Genomic DNA, 24448 nt, shown 5'->3' on the forward strand with positions numbered 1-24448 from the left:
GGGAAGGATCATGGTTTGGACTGGAAGCCATTGTTCTGTGTTATTAGCAGAAGATATTTCCTTGAAGAGTACATGCAGCGGCTCTTTAAAAGCGGAATTCATTTGGAAAGTGGCTGCAAATGCACTGAGCAATAAATCAAAGCATTCAATAATTTCATTTCAGAACACATTTGTGAAAATGGAATGCCTTAAATTACAGACAACTTAACGCAGTAAAAATATTATGATTAGAATGAACGATAATGTATCACATCCAGGAAAAATGTAGATTTTTATGCTCACACATTATTTCATGTTAAAATGAGGACAGGAGATTCACACTGGGCTAGTCACACAGGCATTTTGGAGTACGTAAAAGCGTAGTCATGAAGCACCGATTTACATACTCCTGTGAATTTGTGAGTAAACCCAGAATTGTCCAACTCCACATTAGTAAAAGTGCAGAGGGCACTGTCTTTGTACGTTTACTAATTGTATATGAATATTCCCTGAATATTCTCATTTTATTCATGTTTTAAATGTTTTTGGGGTAATTCAAAGAGTGATGTAAGAGTTAGTAAAACAAAACTGTGTTTACACATCCCACAATGCCTTTATGAATAGGTCCCACAGTTTCTGGAGAAGCTTGTGACCCTTATTGTCAGCAGCAGCATTATTTTGCAGCTGTGTGCTAATACCAAACTACATTTCATGAGCCAATAACGACAAGTTACAATCATGAGGTACGTTGGAAGTAGCAGAATACTCAGGGCTCAATTCACAAAGGTAAATTTGGTTGGAAATGCAAGTTACTGACTTTACCTTTGTTATATCTGCCGGATTTCACAAAGGGATTCTTGGATGGCATAAACCTATTTCCTTCTGCATAGTTCTTCACACTCATAATTCCTACTAAAAGTGAGAGCGAGTGAAATATTAGTTTTTTAGTCAATTCTAACCATAAACATTGTTAAAATGTACAATTAAAATCACAAAGATGTTAATAAAGGAGAAAATCAATATACAGACATGTCAAGACAATATCATAAAACCACCTCTGCTTACCCGTGAGGCTTTTATTATTGTGGGATAAATGTGCAGTGGCATAACTTGTTCCGACCCGAGCAGCACAAGTTTTGGGCGGCGCCCCCTCCACTCTTACATGCGGTCGCCGCAGGTGGCAAAGGCTGGGACCGCCAGAGGTGGCAAAAGACCTAGCTACACCACTGTCAATGTGCCATCTGTTTGGAAAGTACCTGAGTTCATTCCTTCTCAAAACTAACAGTCTAACTAAAGGTGGTGTGGGGCAAATAGGAGTTCCAAGCGGAGGTTAGCCTTGGAAGTTTGTGAACATCCACAAACAAAGGTGGTCGTGGGCATTGAAAATGTGTTTTATTCCCCTTACTACCTTGAAAAATATTGGATTCTTGTTTCAGCGAAGCAGTTTCTCCACAGGGAAAAATAATCTCCCCATTGAGGAAAACATGCTTTTGTACAGGAGATCCTATTCTCCTTGTGCAGAGTCCTGGTTATATTTTGTGTTATGATGATTTGTATAGCGCCCTATCATACAGGAGTGTATCCAGGCACTAGGCAAGCAATGGTCTAGCGAGGCCTAGGGCTTCATGAGGTTGCTCAACAAGCAATGTCTTCAGCTTCTTGCAGAATTCAAGGAGGAAGCTTAGATGTGTAGCGTCAGGTCGTTCCACACTATAGGAGCAATGAAGAAGAAGATTTGGCCGCCAGCTCTGGTTTTCCATATGTGTGGGATGTGTGCAAGTAGGGGTCTCGTTGAACACAGGTGTTGGGTGTGTGTGAAAGTTGATTGCCTTTTTGAGTTATAGAGGGCCTAAGTTAGGAAGACTCTTGAAAGTGTAGGTCAGGAGCTCAAAATGCTCTTGCTTGTGTATTGTAGTCGTTCAAGCTTCTTTAGGTGAAGTAAGATGTATGTAGGTCGCACGTTGTGGTAGGTCGAGAGTGATTCTGGTGACCAATTTTGGAATGGTCTGCAGCCTTGTGATGATTTGCTTGTTGATCCTGGTGGAGGGGCCTTAACTAATGAGAACTCAATATAGGCAGTAAATGAACTCTATGGAAAGTCAAATTACCTTCTCAAGAGTAAGCTTGAAAACCTGTGCCTTGCACCGCTTTCCTGCTTCCTTTAATGTTTTTAAATACCTTAAAGTCAGAAAAGTATGTGCAGTGGGAGGCAGAGACCTCTGCATGTACTTTTCCGACTTTATTAGTATTTGCTTACATATTTATAGCTTTGCCTGCAAACTTCCATTTGATCATGGTTTTAGTTTAGCCATTTTTCAATGTTTCTTATTCCAACAAACAATACAAACTACGTTTCAGGAAGTCAAATACTTACATAGATTGGATTAGACTAAGAATCATTTCTCCAGCTTTTGAGCCGCAGGAGTGTTTCTAATCGATTCCCAGATGCTCCCTATTCAGTTTCTCCTTGAGTCCAACCTCCATTATTTCTGCTTGGACTGGAACTCATAATAACCCATGGGTTGCTCTATTGTCTCAATTGCTACCTGAATTATAAACCTCATGGCATAATTAATCAGGTTGGAACCCCACCAAACTACTGACGTTCATTGTTTTGTCACAGATGACTTTATCTCTCAAATAGTAGGCTTCTACCATTTCAAACTCCTACAATCTGGAATAATTTACAAAATGTGAGACATGGAATGCTAGCACTATTACACCTTTAATCTCAAAAGCTCTTGGTTTCATTCTTGTTGTTTAATTGACACCCCTGTGGGATATATAACCTGACTAGGATTACAGTACTATCAGAACACAAAAATAGCAAAAGCAAGTAATGGGTCACCCTGCACATTAGTCATAAACTGGACTCTGCCAGTAGGATCTGCAAGATATTGAGAGGAAGCAGCTGCAGCTGCAGCTGCTGCAGGTAAGAGCGGTGGGGCGGTAGAGGCAGCAGAGGCAGCTTGGGGGGATTTCGAGAGACGACCACGCGGGAATCTTAATTATTTATTTAATTTTCCCTTGAGGTCGTCTCTCGGAATCCCCCTTCCCCACCCCCAGCCGGCCCACCGCTTTTACCTGTAGCGGTCGCGGCTGAGAGGAAGTTGAGATTTGAAGAGATCTATTGATTCATTAGTGAAGGTATTGCAATATATACCTTGATGTAGTCAGCAATCGCTACGAGCTAGATATCTATACATCTTCCTATCAGTGTCAGGCTGCTATGAGCATATCTTATCTGTAAACGATTATAGTCAATGTGTCAGATGTTTTAACCCTAACTTAAATGGATTTAAAAATCTATTACAAGTTAACTGTAGGTTCTTGAGCTCCTGATAAGCAGTCTGGAAGGCAGGCAATTAAGGTGCTTGATTAGAGTGTGGCAGACAGGTACGCCATCATTCATATGATGGCTATCTTAGCTGCATATTACAAGTGCTTTGCAGGCTATGGCACTTGGTAGATCCACCACATTTTGATGGAGTATCCTGTCCGCCAAACTCTAAGTCAGGCCTTTAGTCACTAAATTAGGCCACTATTCCCAATAAAATCGATGCACAGGTATATGAACACAACGTTTAAATGCACTTATGTACTAACGGGTTCAGATATGTGAAATCCCCAGCTTCTCTTTATAGAGATGTTGTTGCTGCACGAATTAGTAGCTACAATGAAAGTATGAATAATTCCAAAAATACTCATGTCAATGAGAAAGATTCCAATTTTACACACCAAAAAAGATGTTTGGCTCAGCTTCAGGAATAAGGACTTAACAAACATATTAAACTAAATGGCATGAGAGAGCAGTAACCAATTTTCATTGATACTTTATACTTTTTGGTTAATATTTTTCAGGTTTTTGTGTAGTGTGATTTTGCCTATGATAGGCATCAGAATGCTACACATAAAGGGCAACGGATAGGGATTTGAATCTCCAATAAGGTAGTGCCACAATCTTTGTCCCAATCAAATGGGAGACAAAGAACATTTAATTAAATCTTGCATCAAATTCAGCATCAAAGGTAGAGAAGAAACTTTGGTTTTGTCTTTTGTTAGAGGGAAGAGACATGTGTGAAGGCATTTGGGGAGGGGGTGAGGAAAGGAGAGAAGTAAAAGGATAGTAGGCTGGGATGAGGTAAGCAGAGGAAGTTGCCAAAAGTTGTCAGTTAATAAGTAGAACATTCAAAACCCAGTTAATAAGTAGAAGATTCAATTCCTGTGAAGTAGTGATGTGCGGTCAGATTATAGAGTCATTATTCTGTCACATTTCAAAATGTTAGGCTATGCAGTTACTGAATAATTATTGCTCTAATGGCTTCTGAATCCCCAGGATAAGAGAGACTGGTAAGTAAAGATAGGCACTTGTTTTGAGATAATATGTTGGAGTGTGTGTTTAAGTGTGCATTTGTGTATTTGTTTCTATCTGAGCTATCCCTGCACCAGGGGTATTGACTGCCAACAGGCATGATACAGCATGCAATGTAAGGCTGCCAAAAGCCTTAAAGGGCAACCCGTAGCACATCAACAGCCTCTCACTTGTTGATGAGGTGCTATAAGAAGGGTGGAAAACTGGAAATGCAAAGACTAAAGGTAGCCATGTCTACATTCTGTACCTGCTGTTGCCTTCATGTTCTTTAAACCATGGGGCACAAGAGCAGTGCAGGGGGTGCCGACCCCATTCCAGAGGTAGCTGCCGCTAATTACCCCTAATGGTCATTCATGTGTGGTGTGTTGCAATCTCACTCCTCATACTGCTGGGTGTTTTGCCTTTGTCCATATGGTTTATAGTAAACCTTATATATGCAAGCCACTCAATTCTAGGACCCTCCTCCTACCATGCGGTAATGTGAAACGTCATGCACCATATAGTGGAAATATAAGTAGCGATGCATGTTGAGAAAGTGATTTGTTGATCATATTTATGAGCAGGATACAGTACAAAGCAATAAAACAAAAGCTTTGTGTTCTAACCCAAATAGTCCTCATTTGGAGTTGCGTGGTAGCCCTGAAAGCTTGCACTAGTGAACGTACTGCGTAGAATAAGGTATTCCAGTTTTTCTGTTCACAAATGATCCTCACCCTGCAGATTCCACTATATCCTCAACATACTAGTGTCCTGTACCGGCGCAGTATCAATGTGACAATATGTTTCTTGTCCAATAAGGATCAGGCTTGAAACGATAGTACATTTGCCCCTGCACACTAGTTGGTTTCTTTAATTGTATTCTGAATTATTTGTTTCAAATAGCGTGTATAAAGCGACGGGGCGCTAGAGTGCTTTAAATTTTAACAACATATGATGTGAAGCAGATTCAATGATGTAGGCGTGTGAGGCAAATCAGGAAGGGAAAAAATGAGGACGAAGGCCAGAGGAACAAAATGAAGAAAAGAACATCAGGAGAGATTACAATCAACTTTCGTCAGCTGTTAATGCATGAAATGATTGAGTTAAATCTAGTGCATTGACTCTCCTTTTTTTTAAGAAAAGCCTTCGGCATTGTTTAGGGTAGGGAAGTCGTTAATGATAGCAACACCCATGGCTTGCAAATAGGACCAGTTCAGCATTATTGCTTCTCCCTAAGAGCATTCATACCTGTTAATTGAAAAATGAAAGCAGACCACAAAGGCATGCAGACAAGACAGTATACGTCTGTAAACTTCTGCTTTGCACAAGACAGTCCAGAAAGCAGTTCTGATCAGTAATTAGTATTAAAAAGTGCAAAGTGGCCAAAATGTGCATGATGGTGGGTGGCAAACATGGATAAGCCAAGGATCCACCCACGTCTGTGGGCTTTGCCAGGATCAAGATACCTGTTAATTGCTGGGCCTATAGATGTGCTACTGCTACCAGGTGGAAGACAAGGGCAAATAACAGGGTAAATCACTAAGTGAAGGGTGGTAAGTTTCCAGTGATACATTGCAAACTTTAAGAAATAGTTATTAGCAGCATTCCCTCCACTGTCACTGACGCAGGCATGAAACGCGACTCGCTGTTTCTGCCTTCGTCATGTCCCTGCACCTCACTTTCTCTCTTCTCAGGAAGGCTTTCAATTTTACCAAAAAGCTGGACTTAATGCCCGCTTTCTAAGGGTACTGATTGGCTGAGGCAATCTCAACATTCCATGGGCGATTCTCATATTACTCAGTACTACAACGGGGATGTAAAATGTCACAGTCATGTTTAGACAAAAATTCCTTGCAGTGAAGTAGCTGTAGGACTGGCCATTTGAACTCTGCCAAACTGTGAAGCTAGTGCACCAAAAACATAGATTACCTCACACAGGCTGCTTCTATTGACCTTCTTAGCACTAAAGTTGGCAATGCGAGAAAAGTTGTTGGTCGAATGTCTGAAATATACACTGCGTTTAATAATAAAACAAAAATAAGGCACCGAGATTGATCTTTTCCACACAGGAGTTGCTACTAAGGCTTCCTATAGTCCTTGAAATGCTGTCAGGCAGAGTGCAGATTAAAACTGAAATTTACCACCCCTGTTATTTTGTCATCATTTCCCGCCGCAGACACTCGTGCATTATTTCTCACAGTTTGCTGATAAAGGGCTCCTGCGAGCGCCATTACGCGCGAGCCACCTGGAGGATCTGATTGCGGTCAATCATAGGAAGCAACGACAATGCCTGTTTACGGAACCCGGGGGCCTCCGGAACAATCAGCGACACCGGATCGATACCTTATCATGCAGAATTCTCGCATTGATTTTCGCCCATCTTTTCAAAGAACGGGAATGAGTTCCCTAAAGTCGCAGGAAATTAGCCAGATGAATTAAAATGTGATTGTGATGATTCATACGCGGCGGCTCGCGCCCTGATCAATGTGGAAATAATTCCTGCTAGCATTGTTTATAGCTTCAGTTAAAACAGGGACGAATTCATGGTGATTTGTTTGCTAAACCTTCCGGGCGCTCGGACAAACGTTAACCGCGATTTGTGTGTTCCTTTCAGAGCCATCGCTTATCACGGATATTCGCACAGATAACATTGAGCAGAAAAGTATCACCCTGTCGTGGCAGGAGCCTGGATACCTGAGCACCAACGCCACCGAGTATGAAATCAAGTACTATGAAAAGGTAAAAGCTTTGTTGTCCTCTGTTTTCTTTAATTCTGACACCTGTTATTTACTGCAGTTATAAATGGCTGAACTATATTATTATTCACTGAAAAAACAAAGGGTACAGGGTTGTTATAGTTAGACAATGGAATTATGAATATATTAAAAATTCACTGAAAATAACAAAGGTTATACTTAGGCTCAGATTTCACTTGTACAAAGCCATTCTAATTCAGTAACTATACTTACCTGAGCTAACTATAACTTAAGCCCCCGCCCCCCGTAATGCACTGCTTATCACCTCACATATTACATCACTTCATGACATGGTCAATGACATCACCAATGACATCTCAAATGACATCACTGATGACATCTTTCACAGAGCCACTCACACCTCCATAAAACCTTTTGTACACCCACTCACAAACCCACACAACCACTCATATACCCATTCACAGACCCATACCAGAACAACGAATAGAGTGGTGGAAATGGGGACCTAACTTGTCCTGTACAGGGGTGGGAGGTTAGCATTGGATGGCTGGGAAATCAAAGAATGTCACTTCCTGTTGAAATGGATGCTGGGACCTGCAGTAAAGTCATCTCCTGTACAGAGAAATGTGCTGAAATTATCTCCACTTGTCTCACTTCTTCTCTGAAAGACAGTTTTGATGGGAAAACAATGATGTCCCTTCTTGTAAAGATGCATGCTGCTACATACAATTATGTTACCTCCTGTGGAGATAGATTCTGGGAACTTTCTTCACCTGTTACTGCCCCGAGTACTACTGAATTTTCCATTTTTTGACTAATCTGTAGTTTTGGTGGATGTCGAAGTTGCATGCAGCTGCTGTGTTTTCATTCATTCACTCTTCTTAGCTTTAGTGCTCATAAATGATTCATTTCAATGCTTTCATACTTACACAACATCAATTAATTTGTTTTTTTAATAATTAGAGATGCAAGGAAATTAGCCCCTCCATTCAATTTTATGGTAAATCATCTGGTTTGTTCTCACCCAATCACTTCCCAGCAAGTCAATTATTTTAGTATTAGTATTTCTTCAAGTGAGGATTCCAGTAGGAAATGCGCCCTATGTCTCTGTGGGCAATAATCTTGGTATTAACTTCTCAACACTTATTTGTTACATGCATGGTTATTTCGAAACTTCATCATTCTTGATAAAAAAAGCAAACACTCTTTTTGGCTTTAACCTGACAATCACACTAAACCTCTGTAGATATTTGCATCCTTCTTTAATCTGTTCTTTATCCCACTTGCGCTTGTGCTAATCATGTCATGCTGTGAAAGAATACTGATGAATGTATATGTCTAAACAGCAATGACTAGTTCTTCTAGTGGAATCACACTGGATCGAAATGTTCAGTTTGAGGGCCTGATTCACAAAGGTGAAAATACACTTTCGTGGAAGTTTACAACTGCTTGCTATTCACAGAGGGATTACGTGTAGTATATTTACGAGTGCGGAGTCTCTGCACATAAAAGACCTATTTTTTTATGGGCGATGACTCCACATTTGTAAAGATATTACTCTTAAATCCCGTTGTGAATAGCAAACAATCATAAACGTACACAAAAGTGTAAGTTTACTTTTTTGAGTCAGGTTTTCATAGGTGCCTTTTTCTAAGAGTGCTCTTTCAAGGCTTTTGAGGTCTTCAAGTACTCCACCTCTCCCAATGTTAGCATTTCAATTGAACAGTCAGCAAAAATTGATTCATAAGTTAAGCAATACTTTTGCTATAATCGAGGATCGCTTTGAGCATTATAATGATCTATTGATCTAACTTTTAAAAAAGATCTAAAGGTTATTGCCAACTGACAGGTTTCTGCGTTTGTAGAAGAAGTCGCATTTAAGCATGGCCTCCCCTAATTTTGTCATTTTGTGGACTCATTTTTTTACTCACATTCGAGAGTCTGCTAAGCATGCCCCAGGGATTGGCTCATGTTAAGGCCATGGTAAAAATACGCACAAACTACACAAATGACATAAAAGTCTTAAACTGAATATGGACCACGGCGTGGCTCTGCACCACCAACGTGAAAAACTATAAAACATGGCATGAGACTACCTTTTGAGCCTCAGACTAATTTGAAGCGGCAGCAAGAGCATGTCAGATGAAACTGTTATGATGTTTAAAATCCTTCTATTAATATTAATCGTCACTTATATAATGTGTTTTGTTTTTCATAGGTCTGCTTTATGTATAAAGGACATATTTCTAATACCTTGGATTTTAATTAACTGGAAAATTAATTGTTGCTGCATTTTGTTTTTAAACTATATTTCATTGGTGAGCTTAGATTTTTAGAGTAAATGTTAATATGATATTTTTTGGATGAGTTCTGTGCTTCTGCCTAAACAATAGAAACCCCGCAAACTGGATCTCTTTGGCTCTCGACTCCTGCAGTAACTAACTTATATTTCCCCAGTCCAAGATAGGTTCTGAAAGACTATCATTATGGTCCTTCTTCCTGGGGAACAGTTCCATACTGTTTTGTGGAATGAAGTAAAGAATATCAGGAGAGAAAAGCAAAGTTGAGACAAACAGAGGCACAGAAAAGGCCGACAGGAAATTAAGGGGTTTCTTGTTTATGTCAAAAAGAGATGTAGTGTGGGCAATGTTTGAACCTCGTTCTGCATTTCAGTGACACTGGCACCTTCCACCCAGAAGAACAGGACACAGCTCTTGCAGATCATGTACACACCGGCACTAACAGCAGTGAGGAAATCTTCACCATCATCAAAGATTTCACTGCGCCTCCTGCCGCCTCAAGCAAAACATCTCCCCCTCACAAGGCATTTACAACAACCTCTCGGAACTGTTCTTTAACAAAATCACTTTGGTCCTCAACTGGACCTTGTCACAGTCACAAATCAACTTCCCATCATGGCCGTAGAATGAACTATGACTTCATGGACTGCCTGACCACCATTGAAATTGCTGCTGCCATGACGACCATCCACTCGGGGACCTCATCTGACCCTTTGCCTCCACCACACCTTCACCAAAGTACTCCTACTGATCAGGAACGCACTAACACATATCCTCAATGCCTCCATCAACTGAGTCACGTTGATGGATATCTTTAAACATGCCAATGCCATGCCCCTGCTCAAGAAATCATCTGCTGACCCTGCCACACTTTAAAACTACAGACTTGGGGGCATATCATCAAGAAAATTATCGCCGCTTTAGCGGCCGTTTTCGGCCGTAAAGCGGTGATAATCCTAACGCAGTATTAGGAAGGGCTTTAGCGTGTGTCATCGCACATTTCACTAACTCCTTGCATCTCATCGCTAATGAGATGCAAGGTAGGCGTTCCTGACATTCACTACATGTCAGAACATCGATATGGCTGCTTCGCCCTATCAACAAGGATGCCCCATTCCCGCGTTGCGACTATGAAAGTCGCACAAAGACCCAATTAACGCTGGTTTCTAATGCCAGGTTAATTTCTGACTTACCCATATTGCCCTATGGAGGATGGATCATGCTGAAACCCCCCATGGCTTATCAACAAGGACTACCCTATCGCTGACATGTTATCGCTGGATTACCAGCGATGTTGCAGCATTTAGCCGCTATCGCTGGATATTTTATCGCTTTGGAGATAGCCATTGATGATAACGCGCTATCTCAGCGTTAATATCCAGCGATAGACGGCGATAACTTCAATCGCGCTAAGCGCGATTAGCGATATTTACCGCGGGGCCTTGTAGATATGCCCCCCAGTTCCCTCATGCTCCCTTCTACCAAACCTGGCAAATGACTTAGAGAAACAAATTAACCAATGGCTACCCAACCACCTCAAAATCCACCAACCGCTTGATGCCTTGGATGCTGATTCAGGCCCAACCACAGTACAGAAACAGCACCAATGACTGCCACAGATGACATCTGCATGATCTTTGACCCAGGAGACACAGCAGCCCTCATTCTCCTGGGTCTCTCTATAGAATTTAACACACTTTAACACCTCATATTCAGGCACCTGCATGCAATTGGCATCCAAGGTCCTGCTCTCCACTAGACATGCTTCTTAACGGATACAACACAAGCTGTTAGCCTGGAACCTTGTTCCTCAGAAGCCCCCAAAATCATCGGAGTGCCTTTAGGTTCATTGCTCGGCTCCAGCCTCTTTAATGCATACATGCTCCCTCTGACCAATATCATACACACACACAGCATCACTATCCTCTTCTATGCTGATGATATGCAACTCATAATCTCCCTCTAGGACAAGACCCCAAGAGAAAAAATAAGATCACCGCCTCAATAACCGAAGTCGCTAACTGGATGTAAGTAATATTTTTAAGTACTCAGCACTGACAAGGCAGAAGTAATGATCATTGGCAAGAACAACTCACCATGGAACTCCAACTGGTGACCGGTTGAACTCGGACCCACAACCAGCACCCATGACAGAACCTTGGAGTATCATCAACAGCAAACTGGGCTTGAGCAGAAGTCAACACCATCATTGCATCTTGCATACTGCTTCCACACCCTGAAGATGTTGAGGGAGATCTTCAAACGACCCCCAAGCAACCCTAGAAAAACTGTCACTCACGCCATAGTCACCAGCAAGTAGGACTAAGGGAACACTATGCACACTATGCACACTGGGATAAGCAAGCAACTCGCTAGAAGATTACAAACTTCTCAAAATGTAAAAGCCAGACTCAACCTCAACCTACCACAAAGAACTCACATCACACCTTACATCAGGGAGTTCCACTGGCTCCAAATAAACAAATGTGCTCATTTCAAACTCCTCAAACTCCTCACACACACATTCAATGCGCTACAGAATGGACACCTACTCGCACACATTCCGAGCATAGACAAAACCAGATCAGGTGGATGAACATTCTCTTACATTGATCCATAAACCTGTAATGACCTCCCAGTCCACATCAAAGCCATCTACTCTGAAGTTAAAGACCTGGCTTTTCAGTTAATCTACCTATCATAGGCAGGGCTAGGCACACAACCCTGCTCAGCTCCAGGATATAAGTTGATAGTACACTTCAAGAATACACGTAATATAATATAACAAGATAAGCATATTCATTTTGAATGGAAAATGCCCAAAAAATAAATCAGATTACTCAGATTACGAAGAATGGTAATTTAGAGACTCACCCACAGAAAATTGCACAGGTGTTTTTTTCCTTTGTCAGGCAGGAACTATACAGTGAAAATTTGAATCCTTGATATTTAGATGTAAATTTTGTTTTTAAAAGAATCACATTAAGTAGGATGTTATTAAAAGATCAGATTTCTTTTATTAAATGCTATCTAAAAGAAGATTTAATTCAGGTCATGAGACAGGGAAAATATTTGAAAAAGTATGTGTTGCCCAATAAAATATACAGGATCTTTCCAAAGTCCCTTTTATTGGTTTTAACTAAACTATTTAATGACATGACAGAATAGGTAAAGCCTCCCCCATTCTTGAAACTGGACAAAACTCATCACGTTTCCAAAACCAGGTAATGATTCAACTTAACGTGGATTATACTGATTTATTACCTTTTAAATTCTGATTATATCAAATATTTATGTATATATATATTGATGAGATAGGCTACGATAATTGACTAGGTAATTGACCAGAATCCCATCTGGCATAAACTCTTAGCAAACATACATTAGACATGGGAAACAATATATGACACTGAAGCAAAATGCTCAACAATGGCAGTCAGGTGTCTAAAATGCTTTTGGCTTAGGAATTTTATACATGGTAATGTTCAAGATGGGATTTCCACCTAACTTCATAGAAACCCTGAGATCATTGAATCGCGGTGTTTCCGCAGATGTAGAAATTAAGGGAAAATAAGTGGGTACCATTTCAATCAATAGTAGAAAGCTGTTCACTAAATGTATCAAACCATTCTCACATGAAATAAATAGTGAGGTAGCAATTGTATCTAGTCCAAAGATAGAGCAGACACTGAAAATTCCACTACATGCAGATGACATTGCCTATGTTGAAATTGGTATCAGACAGTATCATTTGGAGCTGTAGCTCTAATTTCTAACAATTTAGGATATAGAATAAGTGAATCTCAAACAGAGAGAATATTAGTTAACTACAAAAATGTAAGAAAATGATAAGAATACCAAACCATAGTGACCGCTATGGCAGTGCAGTATTCAGAGATAAAAGGTAAAGGGTGGCCTGTCCACATATACAAATTAAATTGTGAAATCCTTAAGGATTTAGACTCACCCATCATAAGACTATAGTGAACCTTTATTAATAAGCATGCTTAAAGCCTTGAGCAGAATACGGGTGTGTTTTACTAGTCACCATGCAGCTCTTTACTCACTTTAGAACATATAGACCGATTACCGAGCGGTGTTGTTGGCTCAACCCTTACGTGGGTGTCAAAACCCATCTCAATTGATTTTCCAGATACAGAATAAGAATATTAATCAGCAGGTCTTGCGTGTGTCAGGCCCCTAGTAAAGATTCAACAAGACAATGACTATAATAGACATATTTCATAATTTTTGTGCAAAATCTTGATGTATTCGATATGGCTATAGTTTGCTAAATATACTCTACTGTGTTTTGTTTTGTGCAGGATCAGAGAGACCAAAGCTATTCTACTGTGAAGACAGCATCAACTGCTGTGACTGTTAGCAACCTTAAACCTAGCACAGTCTATGTATTTCAAATCCGGACATCTTCTTCGCAAGACTATGGAAGCTATAGCCCCAGCTTTGAGGTGGAGACCGTCGGAGAATGTAAGCAATTTACAATGTCTGCACTACTTGTTGACATATCTCATTAGATTTTTGCATTGCTAATTAGGATGTTTTAGATAATAAGATTCAGTCAACAGTTTCTAAATTGTTTAATCCTTTTCACATAAGAAATCGTGCTGGAATATTTTGATTGCTCATCTGTTCTTACCCATGGCATATCAAAGGGTCTTCCCAATCCCCTGATATGTTTTACGTATACAGATGGCACCTGCTCTCTGTTATGTGTGTTTATTCTTTGCAGGTAGTAGTACACTTTTTGTAGAACTTAATGGAACAAACATTTTTCAGATGCTGTCTAAAGGTTGTGGGTGGCTATGCCCTGACTTCACCTCAGTATTCATAAATTGTAACAATCACTGCTTTGTAGTCTTTGTAAAATACACAAAATAAGTCCTTTCCACAATTTTCTGACCTCCATCCTCCCTATTAATATTAGAAATATTTTTTTCACTATGGAAAACTGTTGTACAAGTAGTGTTTGTTAACTAACACTCTACATATGTCCATCCCTTGTACTATCAGTAAATATACAGATTGTCATATGAAGATTCTGTATGTATGTTTATGGTGGTATTTGTATCGTACATATTTGGCTGTATATATCTCGTATCTCGTAATGCTAATGTATGTTGGATACATGAATATTTGATTGTATTGAAATGGTGTTGTGCCATCCAGTCCTTTGCAGTTAAAGTTGTATATAAAATGGACCATATAATACACTTGCACCTTTATGTTTTAGCACGTGCATATCTGATTGATAAAGGATCTAAATATGTATGAAACCTTGCACTCATATCTTCTGGTGAATATTCATTGACCACACTACATTCAAATAACTACTAAAGTTGATACATGGGTTTCCATCCTAATCACCCACGTTACATATTGTTTGTCCATTAAGGATACAGAATGAGGCCTGCTTGAAGAATTTTAGAAAAGTCCTTAGCTATTTACTTTGACTCACCACTGCTCACCATCCTATGCTCATCAGTACCCGAGCAGCTTCACATTGCCTTCAGGTTGGTTGATTGACCCTCTCATTCTCACTGTCCCTCCTGTAAATGATTTTACACTATCACTCGTCATCTTCAGCTCTCTTTAATCCCCCTAGTCAGTAAATGTAAACTCTGCCTCAAATGCCATAATATTGTTCCATGCATCTCCTTTGCTCAATTCTATGTTAAAAGTGCAGTGTTACAAGGATGACATATTTCATACATTTTCATATTAATTATTGGAATAGAGAACTTCACCCTCTGAACCTTCCGAAACATAAACAATTTGGGATCTGTATTGAATGGAAACAGATTCTAATCTGAGTAAAAACCAGGCCTTTTGCTTTTGGACATCTGTTTTCTGGACCTCTGTAGTCAATGAGCCTCCATAATGGAGTCTATAATTGTTAAAAATGGTGTTGAGTTACACCTATTAGCGCCTAACTTTTAAAATAAGGTTATATTCTGTGTACAGCAGGGGTTAAGAGCTGTGAGTGTGTTGCATGTGACACATGTTCATAATATGTGTATTTATAAAGCACACGTTCACCCGTAGGTATCTTAGGCATGAATAGCAGATGTTTATTGTTACTTAAATCAATGGTATTCATTTTATCGATCTCAGATGTATAAAAGGTAGAGCTGACCCACCTGGATTCGAACCTGTGACCAGGAGGTTAAACTCAACACAGTGCATTGGACGCATTAGTCCACTGTGCCAGCAGACCCGGCTTTCAAAAGCATATGCACTTGCTTAGAGGCTGAGCGGTGGATTGCTCATCTGACTCAGCATATCATCTGCATCCATGTAGCAGATTAAATGGCTATGGTATGCTAAAACCTTATCATTGAATTGAGAATCCAATAATAAATATTCTCTTTCCTCCTGGCGGCTTTGTATAATCTGTTGTGCTAAATGTGTATATTTTGAGCAAAGCGTGCCAAGAAATACAACTTTTGATTGGCACGAGCTTGCAAATCCATTGACTTGTCTTTCCGATGAAATTCTAGGCCACAAATTTATACCCAGGGTCATTATTACTATATATGCATTTGTTTATGTGCTTATAAACTTGACCATATTTTTCAGTGGCAGCCATAATGAAGTTCATGCTTTGAGCTATGCTGCTGGGCCAGTTAATTACTCTGGTGGCAAGCTGACATTTCAAAGCACCCATCCTGGGAGATTAGGGAGCATGGTTGAATAATACTGACAGGATGTTCCCAAATGGGTCAAAAGAGAGGTCAAGAAAACCTCTGGCTCCAGTCACCAGAATGTTGTTTCTTTGAAGCTTGGAATGAAGAATCAAGACCTGAGTGGGCAGAGCATAGCTCAAAGAGAGGGACCTGTCCCTGTTTTCTAGTTGCAATTTTGTTTTATTCCTTGAGGCTTTGTATGGGGGTGGTGGGCTGGACAGTCAGTTAGGTGTCCCCTGGAAGGGCCATTTAGTGGTGGAGTGGTGATTTGGCTTTGGATCCGGCACCTTCCAGAGCTATTCAGCTCAATTTTTGAATTCCTGCACAGGGAAGGAGAGTTATGAATAGGGGAGCCAACAGAAAAAGGTAGACATGCCAGCATGCCAATGAACCAATATTTTGAATGTGTACTAAGGGCCCCTGTAATGTCTGTAGCAGTGGCGTAACGAACATTGAGGGGGCCCCCTTGCAAAGTGCATAGAGGGCCCCCCTTCCGGACTTTCTCCGGAGCTCTCAGGCTGGTGTATTGCACTGCGGGGGCTGCAGGGGTCTTTCTTACACCACTGATTGGTAGGTCTCCTTCTGCTGTACACACAATAACCCTGCAAGTTGCTGACTGACCGAGTTCTTGTGGAGTGCAAACAACGAGAAGGTTCTTCAGTAAGGGCCTTTGTGTGCTGCTGCAATGAATGTCAAGAGCTCATAAAGACGGTAGGTGCAGGTTCTTACACACAACGTCTGCTAGAAGAGATGGAAGCAGCAGTATCAAGGGCTACAAAACATCAAGCCACCACCAGCTACAAATGCCAGAAATGTGGGGTTTCAAAATGCCTAACTCATGCCATCAGGAGCAAAGCAAAGAAAACCCCATGCAGTTTGACCAAATTATTATTATTATTATTATTCTGAGTTTTATATAGCGCCTGGTTACCAATAGGCATCCCAGCGCTTGCCGGCACATACAGCTACTGCAAGGATGAGGGGATGACACAAAAAACAAAAAAGTTTTTAAAAGTTTACGGAACCGAAGGAGACTAGCTTCCGAGCGCAGTTGTAGGGGCAATGAATTCCACAGAGAGGCCACATTTATTGAAAATCTTCTGCCACCGGTTCTTGCCTTTTTCACCCTGCCAACCTGAAGGAGATGTTGATGATCAGAGCGGAGAGAGCGAGAGGCCTTGTAGGGCTGGACCAATTCCTCCAAAATAGGTGGACCTACCCCATGCAAAACTTTGTGGGCGATGCAGAGTGACTTAAATTTCACCCTGTCCCTCACCGGGAGCCAGTGCAATGCCCTCAACGCCGGGCGGGCAGATTGACGCCTAGGGAGACCCGTCAGGAGCCTAGCAGCCGCGTTCTGCACTTGCTGTAGTTTATTCAAGGTAGCCTCGGGAGCACCCAGGAAAAGCGCATTGCTAAAATCCAGTCGCGAGATGATAAGTCCCTGGATGAGAAGCCTACGAGTGGCTACTGGGAGCAAAGGCAGAATCTTCTGGGCTGAGCGGAGCAGGCCGAAGCACACGCCAGCAGTCTTTTTGGCATGGGTTTTAAACGATAGGTCCTGCTCCAGCCATACTCCCAGGCTCTTGATCTCCAGCTTGGGGGGGGGGGGTACCGGTCCAAGACAGTCAGGCCAGCTGCTGGGGGACAAAGATGGAGAAGAGTTCCCCAGCAGCATCAATTCCGTCTTGGAGCCATTTAACTTTAGGGCTGAGCTGCACATCCACGTGTAGATCTTTTCAAGACACGTGTGCAGCCGGTCGGGATGGTGCGCCGACTGGGGAAGGCCAACCACCAGCTGAGTATCATCAGCGTAGCTGATGATTTTAATGCCCAGCGGCAGTACCACACTCTCCAGGGGGGCCATGTAAACGTTAAATAAGGTAGGGCTCAATGAAGAGCCCTGTGGCACACCACACTGGAGAGGGGATGAAGATGATTTTTCCTGGCCTTCCCATACCTCAAATGAGCGACCTTCCAAGAAGGAGGCGAACCATTTGAGGGCCAGACCCGTAATCCCCACCCCCGAAAGCCGTTGGAGAAGCACCTGATGGTCCACGGTGTCAAAAGCAGCGCTGAGATCCAGGAGGATCACTGCCACTGAACCTCCCGAATCCAGCATGCTCCTCGCATTCTCCACGACCGCCAGCAGGGCGGTGTCAGTCCCCTGACCGGGGCGAAAGCCCGTTTGGGAGTCGCCCAGAAGGGAATTGGTTTCCAAAAAGTCCGAAAGGCGGCTGTTCACCAGCTTCTCAGCCACCTTACTGATACCCGGCAGCAAGGAGATAGGCCGAAAGTTGGCGAGGTCGGCGGGGTCAAGGTTAGGTTTTTTCAAAAGGGCCTTAACCACCTCCCCTTTCCAACTGGGGGGAACTACCCCCTGGACGAGAGACAGGTTTATCAGGTCCGTCACAGGGCCACCAATTGTAGATGACACCTGTTTAAGATATTTAATAGGTACTGGGTCTTTCGGGGAGCCGCTCTTCATAGACCCCAGAGCCACCAAGACTTCCTCCTTAGTGACCGGACCCAGGGAGGCCAGCTCCACCGATTGCAACCTAAGTTGGGAGGTGGGATTATCCTCCAAGGACGAGACCTCACCTGGCCGGGGAAGGGAGGCCAATATACTATCAATTTTGCTTTTAAAAAACGAGGCCAATTCTATACATTTTTTGCGAGGGTCCTCGTGGATAACCTGAGGATCGGGGGCATTCAGTAGCTCCTTAATAACCCTGAATGACTCTTTAGACGAGTTGGCCGCCGAGCCTATACGCTCTTCAAAGAATCTTGATTTTGCCACCCGGATAGCGGATTTATACCTGCTCAGGGCCGCACGATATTCTTTACGACTTGCCTCACTCCAGTCTCTCCTCCAGGACCGCTCTAGCCTCTTGCATCCCTTCCTCAGGGTTCTGAGTTCTGGCGAATACCAGGGTGCAGAGCCCATTCTCTTCCCCCTCGTAAGTTGTTTCTTTTTGGGTAGGAGAGTATCCAAAGAATCCACGAGCCAGGTATGAAAATTCGCATCAGCAACTATTGGGTTAGCTCCCAGAGGGGGCTGCGTGGCCTCCAGGTGTGCCACCCAGGTGTCAACTGGGAGCCTCGACCAGGCTCTCTCCAGAGTGTGCACCCGTGAGACCGCTGCAGTTGGGCTATTGAATTGCCATGTCGCGGACACCAGAAAGTGGTCTGTCCAAGGCAGGGCAAGAGCCGGAGATGAAATGAGATGGTCCAAGTTGGAAAGTATGGGATCAAGCAAGTGGCCCTTCTCATGGGTCATGCCCGAGTTGGCCAAATTAATTCCAAAAGATTTAAAATCATCGAGCAGATCGACTCCCGCGGCATTGGTGGGGTCCTCAAAATGGATATTAAAATCCCCGAGGACAACAAAGTTGGCAGTTGAAGAGGCAAGGAGTGCAGTAGTTTCAAGGAGAGAATTAGAGAAGCTACCCGGGGGTCCAGGAGGACGGTAAATCAACAAACCTACCAAAGACACTGTAGGTGACAACCGAAGGGAGAACTGTAAGCTCTCACAATCAGTCACCCCTCCATTCTGAATCTTGCAAGCAAGAGTGTCTCTATAGAGAACTGCAATTCCTCCTCCCCTCCCTTTAGGTCTATCAAGATGGACTATGTGAAAACCCGGGGGGAGTGCTCTGACCATGTCAGGACCTGAGCTGGGGGAGAGCCAGGTCTCAGTGAGAAACAACACATCCAACTCGTGGTCTAAGATAAGTGAGTTAATTTCAATGGCGTGGCTCGGCAGGGACCGGCAATTTAACAAAGCCATGGAAAGAATAGATTTCACAGCCACTGAGTTATGGCCGGAGGGGCAGGCTCTACATGGTAAAAACGGAATGGTTCCCATATGTGCAAAGCTACAACTAATGGAATGGGGCGGACGCAAAGTCAATAGCGCGTCCCTCCCATATCGAAGCCTAGTAATCGATGGCGCCACAGAGTCGGGCATGATGACAGGCACTAGGCCCGTCTGGGCCCGGACGGGCACAGACGGGCACAGACGGGCTTGACTCTGGCGAAACTCCGGCGATATTCCGGCGATGACGCTGCGTGATGACGCTGCGCGTCAGCATGGCTAGCTTTATGCTCGCCGAGCGCGGGACACTAGGAACACTAGAGCGCTACCTGCGCCTCATGCAATGTCCCCCCTCCCAAGATGGCCACCAACACGAGACAGTGGGCAGGGACCCGCTAAAACGCGGTGATTGACCAAGTTAAGGTGAGAGTGAGGTGGCAGCAATGCGGGTATGCAGGTGGCACGAATTTAAAAACAGGGGAAGACCAAGAAACTAAGTTAAAAAAAAAAAAAAAAAAAAAAGACAAAAACGGGACGTATTTTAAAAGTAAATTACAGGAGCAGCCAGCAGCTGAGTAGCGGTAAGTGCGAGGCTATCCCAACGCAAGTGGTCAAGATGATAAGGGTGCTCACCTGCGATTTGCCTAGCTTTATGCTCGCCGAGCGCGGGACACTAGGAACACTAGAGCGCTACCTGCGCCTCATGCAATGTCCCCCCTCCCAAGATGGCCACCAACATGAGACAGTGGGCAGGGACCCGCTAAAACGCGGTGATTGACCAAGTTAAGGTGAGAGTGAGGTGGCAGCAATGCGGGTATGCAGGTGGCACGAATTTAAAAACAGGGGAAGACCAAGAAACTAAGTTAAAAAAAAAAGACAAAAACGGGACGTATTTTAAAAGTAAATTACAGGAGCAGCCAGCAGCGGAGTAGCGGTAAGTGCGAGGCTATCCCAACGCAAATGCCCAGGCTTACTACAAAGAGAAGTGGTGGCTTGTTTACAGCTTGTTTTTCATTGCTGCAGTACCCATAAAGCTGGGTAAGCCAATGTGGCCCAGAAATTCCAATCCAGATTTGTCCATCACCACTACATAGCCTGTATGGCTTTTGGTCATCATGGGAGCACATTTTTTGTTATAAATTCCTCCATTACAATTGAGGGGACCACCCAAATTACTTTCTTTCCTGGGTAACCACTAGCCGTATGATTGGCGATCCTGGGGAGGGGCTTCTCCATGAGTGAGGAGCACTTCTGAACCCACTGTCTCTCTCTACACCTTTCAGAATCAATGCTGGAAGAGAAGGAGAGCTGTGCCTGAACCGAAAGCCCTGTGTGGTGCCAGCAGATGTAGGACCAAATACAGGCACATGCAGTGTCTTGGCAGGCAAGGGCACTGCATCAGGGCTCTCACTAAGGCTCTAGAGTCATGGTGGATGCATAAAAAAAGTGATTGAAAATGAAGATAAATCTTCAGTTACCCACTATAGTAGCAGCAGTCATGCAAGGGCATTGGTGTCTTTGACCCCCTAACCCGTAAGCTCCCTGGGAAGAGGAATTCAACTGACCCTATGTCTTCCAGGACAAATAATTATTGGCTGTTCTGAAAAGGTCTGGGATGGCCAAGTCTAGTTAAGGACTTCCAGGGCTGATTGTCATTATGATGTTGGTCAGCGCTGCCTCCGACCGACATCTCCGCGGTTGCGAAACCGACTGACCTCCGGTCGGTAGTCCCAAAACCACAATTATGATGCGACCGCACATGGTACAGTCGCAAATTCCCATTTCTCCACGGGAGCTTGTGCAGCGGTCAGAAATCAGCTGCAGCACAAACTCCCATAGAGAAATGGGAGTTTCTGTAAATCCCTGCACCGAGTGGCAGGCCCATCAAGGTGCCTGCCACACGGTGCAGGGATTTTCAGGGAAGCACAGGCCCACAACTGTAGGCCCAGGGGAGAAGGGGGTCCTGCTAAGGGCCCCCAAACTTGCTTTCCGACAGGCTTTCCATGTTGGAAAGCCCGACATGGAAAGACTTTCGGAAACCGACATCCTAATCCAGACGGTGGAAACACTGTCCTAAATAGGATTACTTGAGGTTTCCGACTGGCCAACGGGCTTCTTGAGCCCATCGGAGCCAGTCAGATTGACCGGCCAGATTGAAATACGGTGGTCGGAGTTCAAACCGAGGATGTCGATTGGTAGTCCTTGAGGAGCAGTCGGAGGCTTATGGACCAACATCCAAATGAATGAATGAATGAATGAATCAGCATTTCTAGAGGTTACCCGGAGGCATCCCAGCGCTTGTAGCAGCCCAATCACAAACTGCGTACAGTGTTTAGGGGAACAGAAAGGTTTTTATGAGTTTTCGAAAGCCCAGATGGTTTGTCTCAAGACGAATATGGAGGGGGAGACGGTTCCACAACCATGGTGACATTGTAAGAGAAGAGACGCCCTCCACTTCGTGATCTTTTGATTTTAGGGACTGCTGCCAGATATTTACTATCAGATCGCAAAGCACTATTAGGACGGTAGGGCGAGATGATGGAACAAATAATAGGCAATCCGTTAGCTGACATTGCCTTATGTGCAATGCACAAAGCCTTAAACTCTCCTGAATGGGGAGCCAGTGAAGGGTGGCGATGGAGGACTTCGCTGATTAACGACTGGGGATGTTCAGGAGCAGTCGTGCTTCGCAGTTCTGCACAGTCTGCAATTTTTTGGTGGTGAGATAAGGGGTTCCCAGATAAAGGGCATTGGCATAATCAAGCCGGGAAAGAATCAATGCTTGAACCATCAGTCTTCAGGCATGAAAAGGCAGCACAGGGAGGATTTTCTGTATCATCCTGAGAATCCCATAACAGCTACCTGCAACCTTCTGCGCTTGCTCCCTAAAATCGAGATTGCGTTCAAGGCAAACCCCCAGCCTCTTAATCTGTTCTTTTGGGGGATGATTGGACCAAAACAGCTGGGCCACGGCAGGCTTACGTTCAGAATGGGAGATTTACCTGGAAGCATCAGCTCCGTTTTGGCCCCATTGAGTTTCAGGTACGAGCCTTCCATCCAGATTGACACCTTTCTAGACACCCGGCTAGATCAGGCCCAGTTTTATCAAGCTGATTGAAAGAGACAATGAGCTGCATGTCGTAGGCAGAGGTAACAATCTGGATACCGAACAACTTCACTATCTCTGCCAGGGGGATCATGTACACATTAAATAGAGTGGGGCTCTGGGACGATCCCTGCTGGACCCCACATCTAAGTGGCATACATTCAGAGGTAATTTCATCTTCAAACACCTGGAATGATCTGTCCTTCAAAAAGGATTGCAGCCACTTAAGAGCTGTCCCAGCCACTCCTACCTCCCTGAGTCTTTGAATGAGCAACTGATGGTTGACCGTGTTGAAGGCTGTGCTGAGATCTAAAAGAAAAATAGCAGCACAGCCTTCATCATCTAGAATGTTTCTGGCTTCTTCTACTTCTGCCAGAAGGGCGGTCTCCGTGCATTGTTGAGGTCTAAAACCAGTTTGTGAGGGATGGAGACAATTATTACTCTCCAGAAATGCGGAGAGTTGACATGTTTTTCAGCAATTTTGCTGATTCCTGGCAGTAATGAGATGAAACGGTAATTCACCAACACCTCTGGGTCCAGGTTTTTTTTTTTAAAAAGAGCTTTAACCATTGCTCGTTTCCACGAAGGGGGGACGAGTCCCATCAGAAATGTGGCATTGATCAGGTCCATAATAACTGGAGATACAGTATCAATGACTTTGTTTAAAATAGTAGGAGGGACCAAGTCTCTAGGGGAGCCAGATTTCAATTGGTTGAAAATGCCTCGCAAAGAGGTCGGGTTCAGATGAGGAATTTCCGCTAAGGAACAATCTTTAATTTGAGGCCCGTTATCTACAGGTGGGGCATTTTGTTGTACTGAGGCTTGGGGGAAAGAGGAATAAATATCTTGTATTTTCTTAAAAATGAATGCTGCCATTTCGTTGCAGCGAGATGATGTATCATCTGATACAATAGTAGGAGAGGGAGGTTTGAGGAGAGATTTCACAATGCAAAATATTTCATGCGGGGAATTAGAGGCTGAAGTAATTCTTTCTTCGTAATAAAGAGCCTGAGCACATCTAATGTCTTCCTTATACACTTTTATAGCCTCCCGGTATTTAATTTTGTAATTGCGGTAAAGTCTTTTCTCCATCTTCTCTCCAGTCGTTTACAAGCTTGCTTGATCTCACGAAGCTTTGGAGAATATCAAGCTGTTCTATTGATTCCTATCTTATTATTAGTCCATTTGTTTGGGAGCACAGTGTCTAGTGAAGATTCAAGCCATTTATCGAACTTATTGTTCGCAGTGATGGGATTTGGATCAGATATTGGTCTGGTGTTATTGAGAGTTGACACCCAAGACTCTATTGAAAGTTTTGACCACTTGCGGACCAGTTTTCTAGAATTCACAGCCGGCATACTGGTGGCCTGAGGGGCCCAGGAAAATGTAATCAGACGATGGTCTGACCAGGGCACCGGGCTGGGGTTCCCGACCAGAAGATTTTCGATGTTTGAAAAAATAGAGTCAAGTAAGT

The 24448-nt window shown here is 43.3% G+C and overlaps 1 protein-coding gene across 1 annotated transcript in view; it reads left to right on the plus strand.

The window, feature by feature from the left end:
* Positions 1-24448, plus strand: part of EPHA10 (EPH receptor A10) — a 1455844-nt gene that overhangs the window by 829661 nt on the left and 601735 nt on the right. The window contains exons 6-7 of the mRNA XM_085647895.1: positions 6945-7069; positions 13673-13835. Coding sequence (XP_085504021.1) covers positions 6945-7069; positions 13673-13835 — 288 coding nt within the window. The remainder of the gene's footprint in view (positions 1-6944; positions 7070-13672; positions 13836-24448) is intronic.

The sequence above is a fragment of the Triturus cristatus genome, chromosome 3_2, assembly GCF_964204655.1.
Source record: "Triturus cristatus chromosome 3_2, aTriCri1.1, whole genome shotgun sequence".
NCBI lineage: Eukaryota > Metazoa > Chordata > Amphibia > Caudata > Salamandridae > Triturus > Triturus cristatus.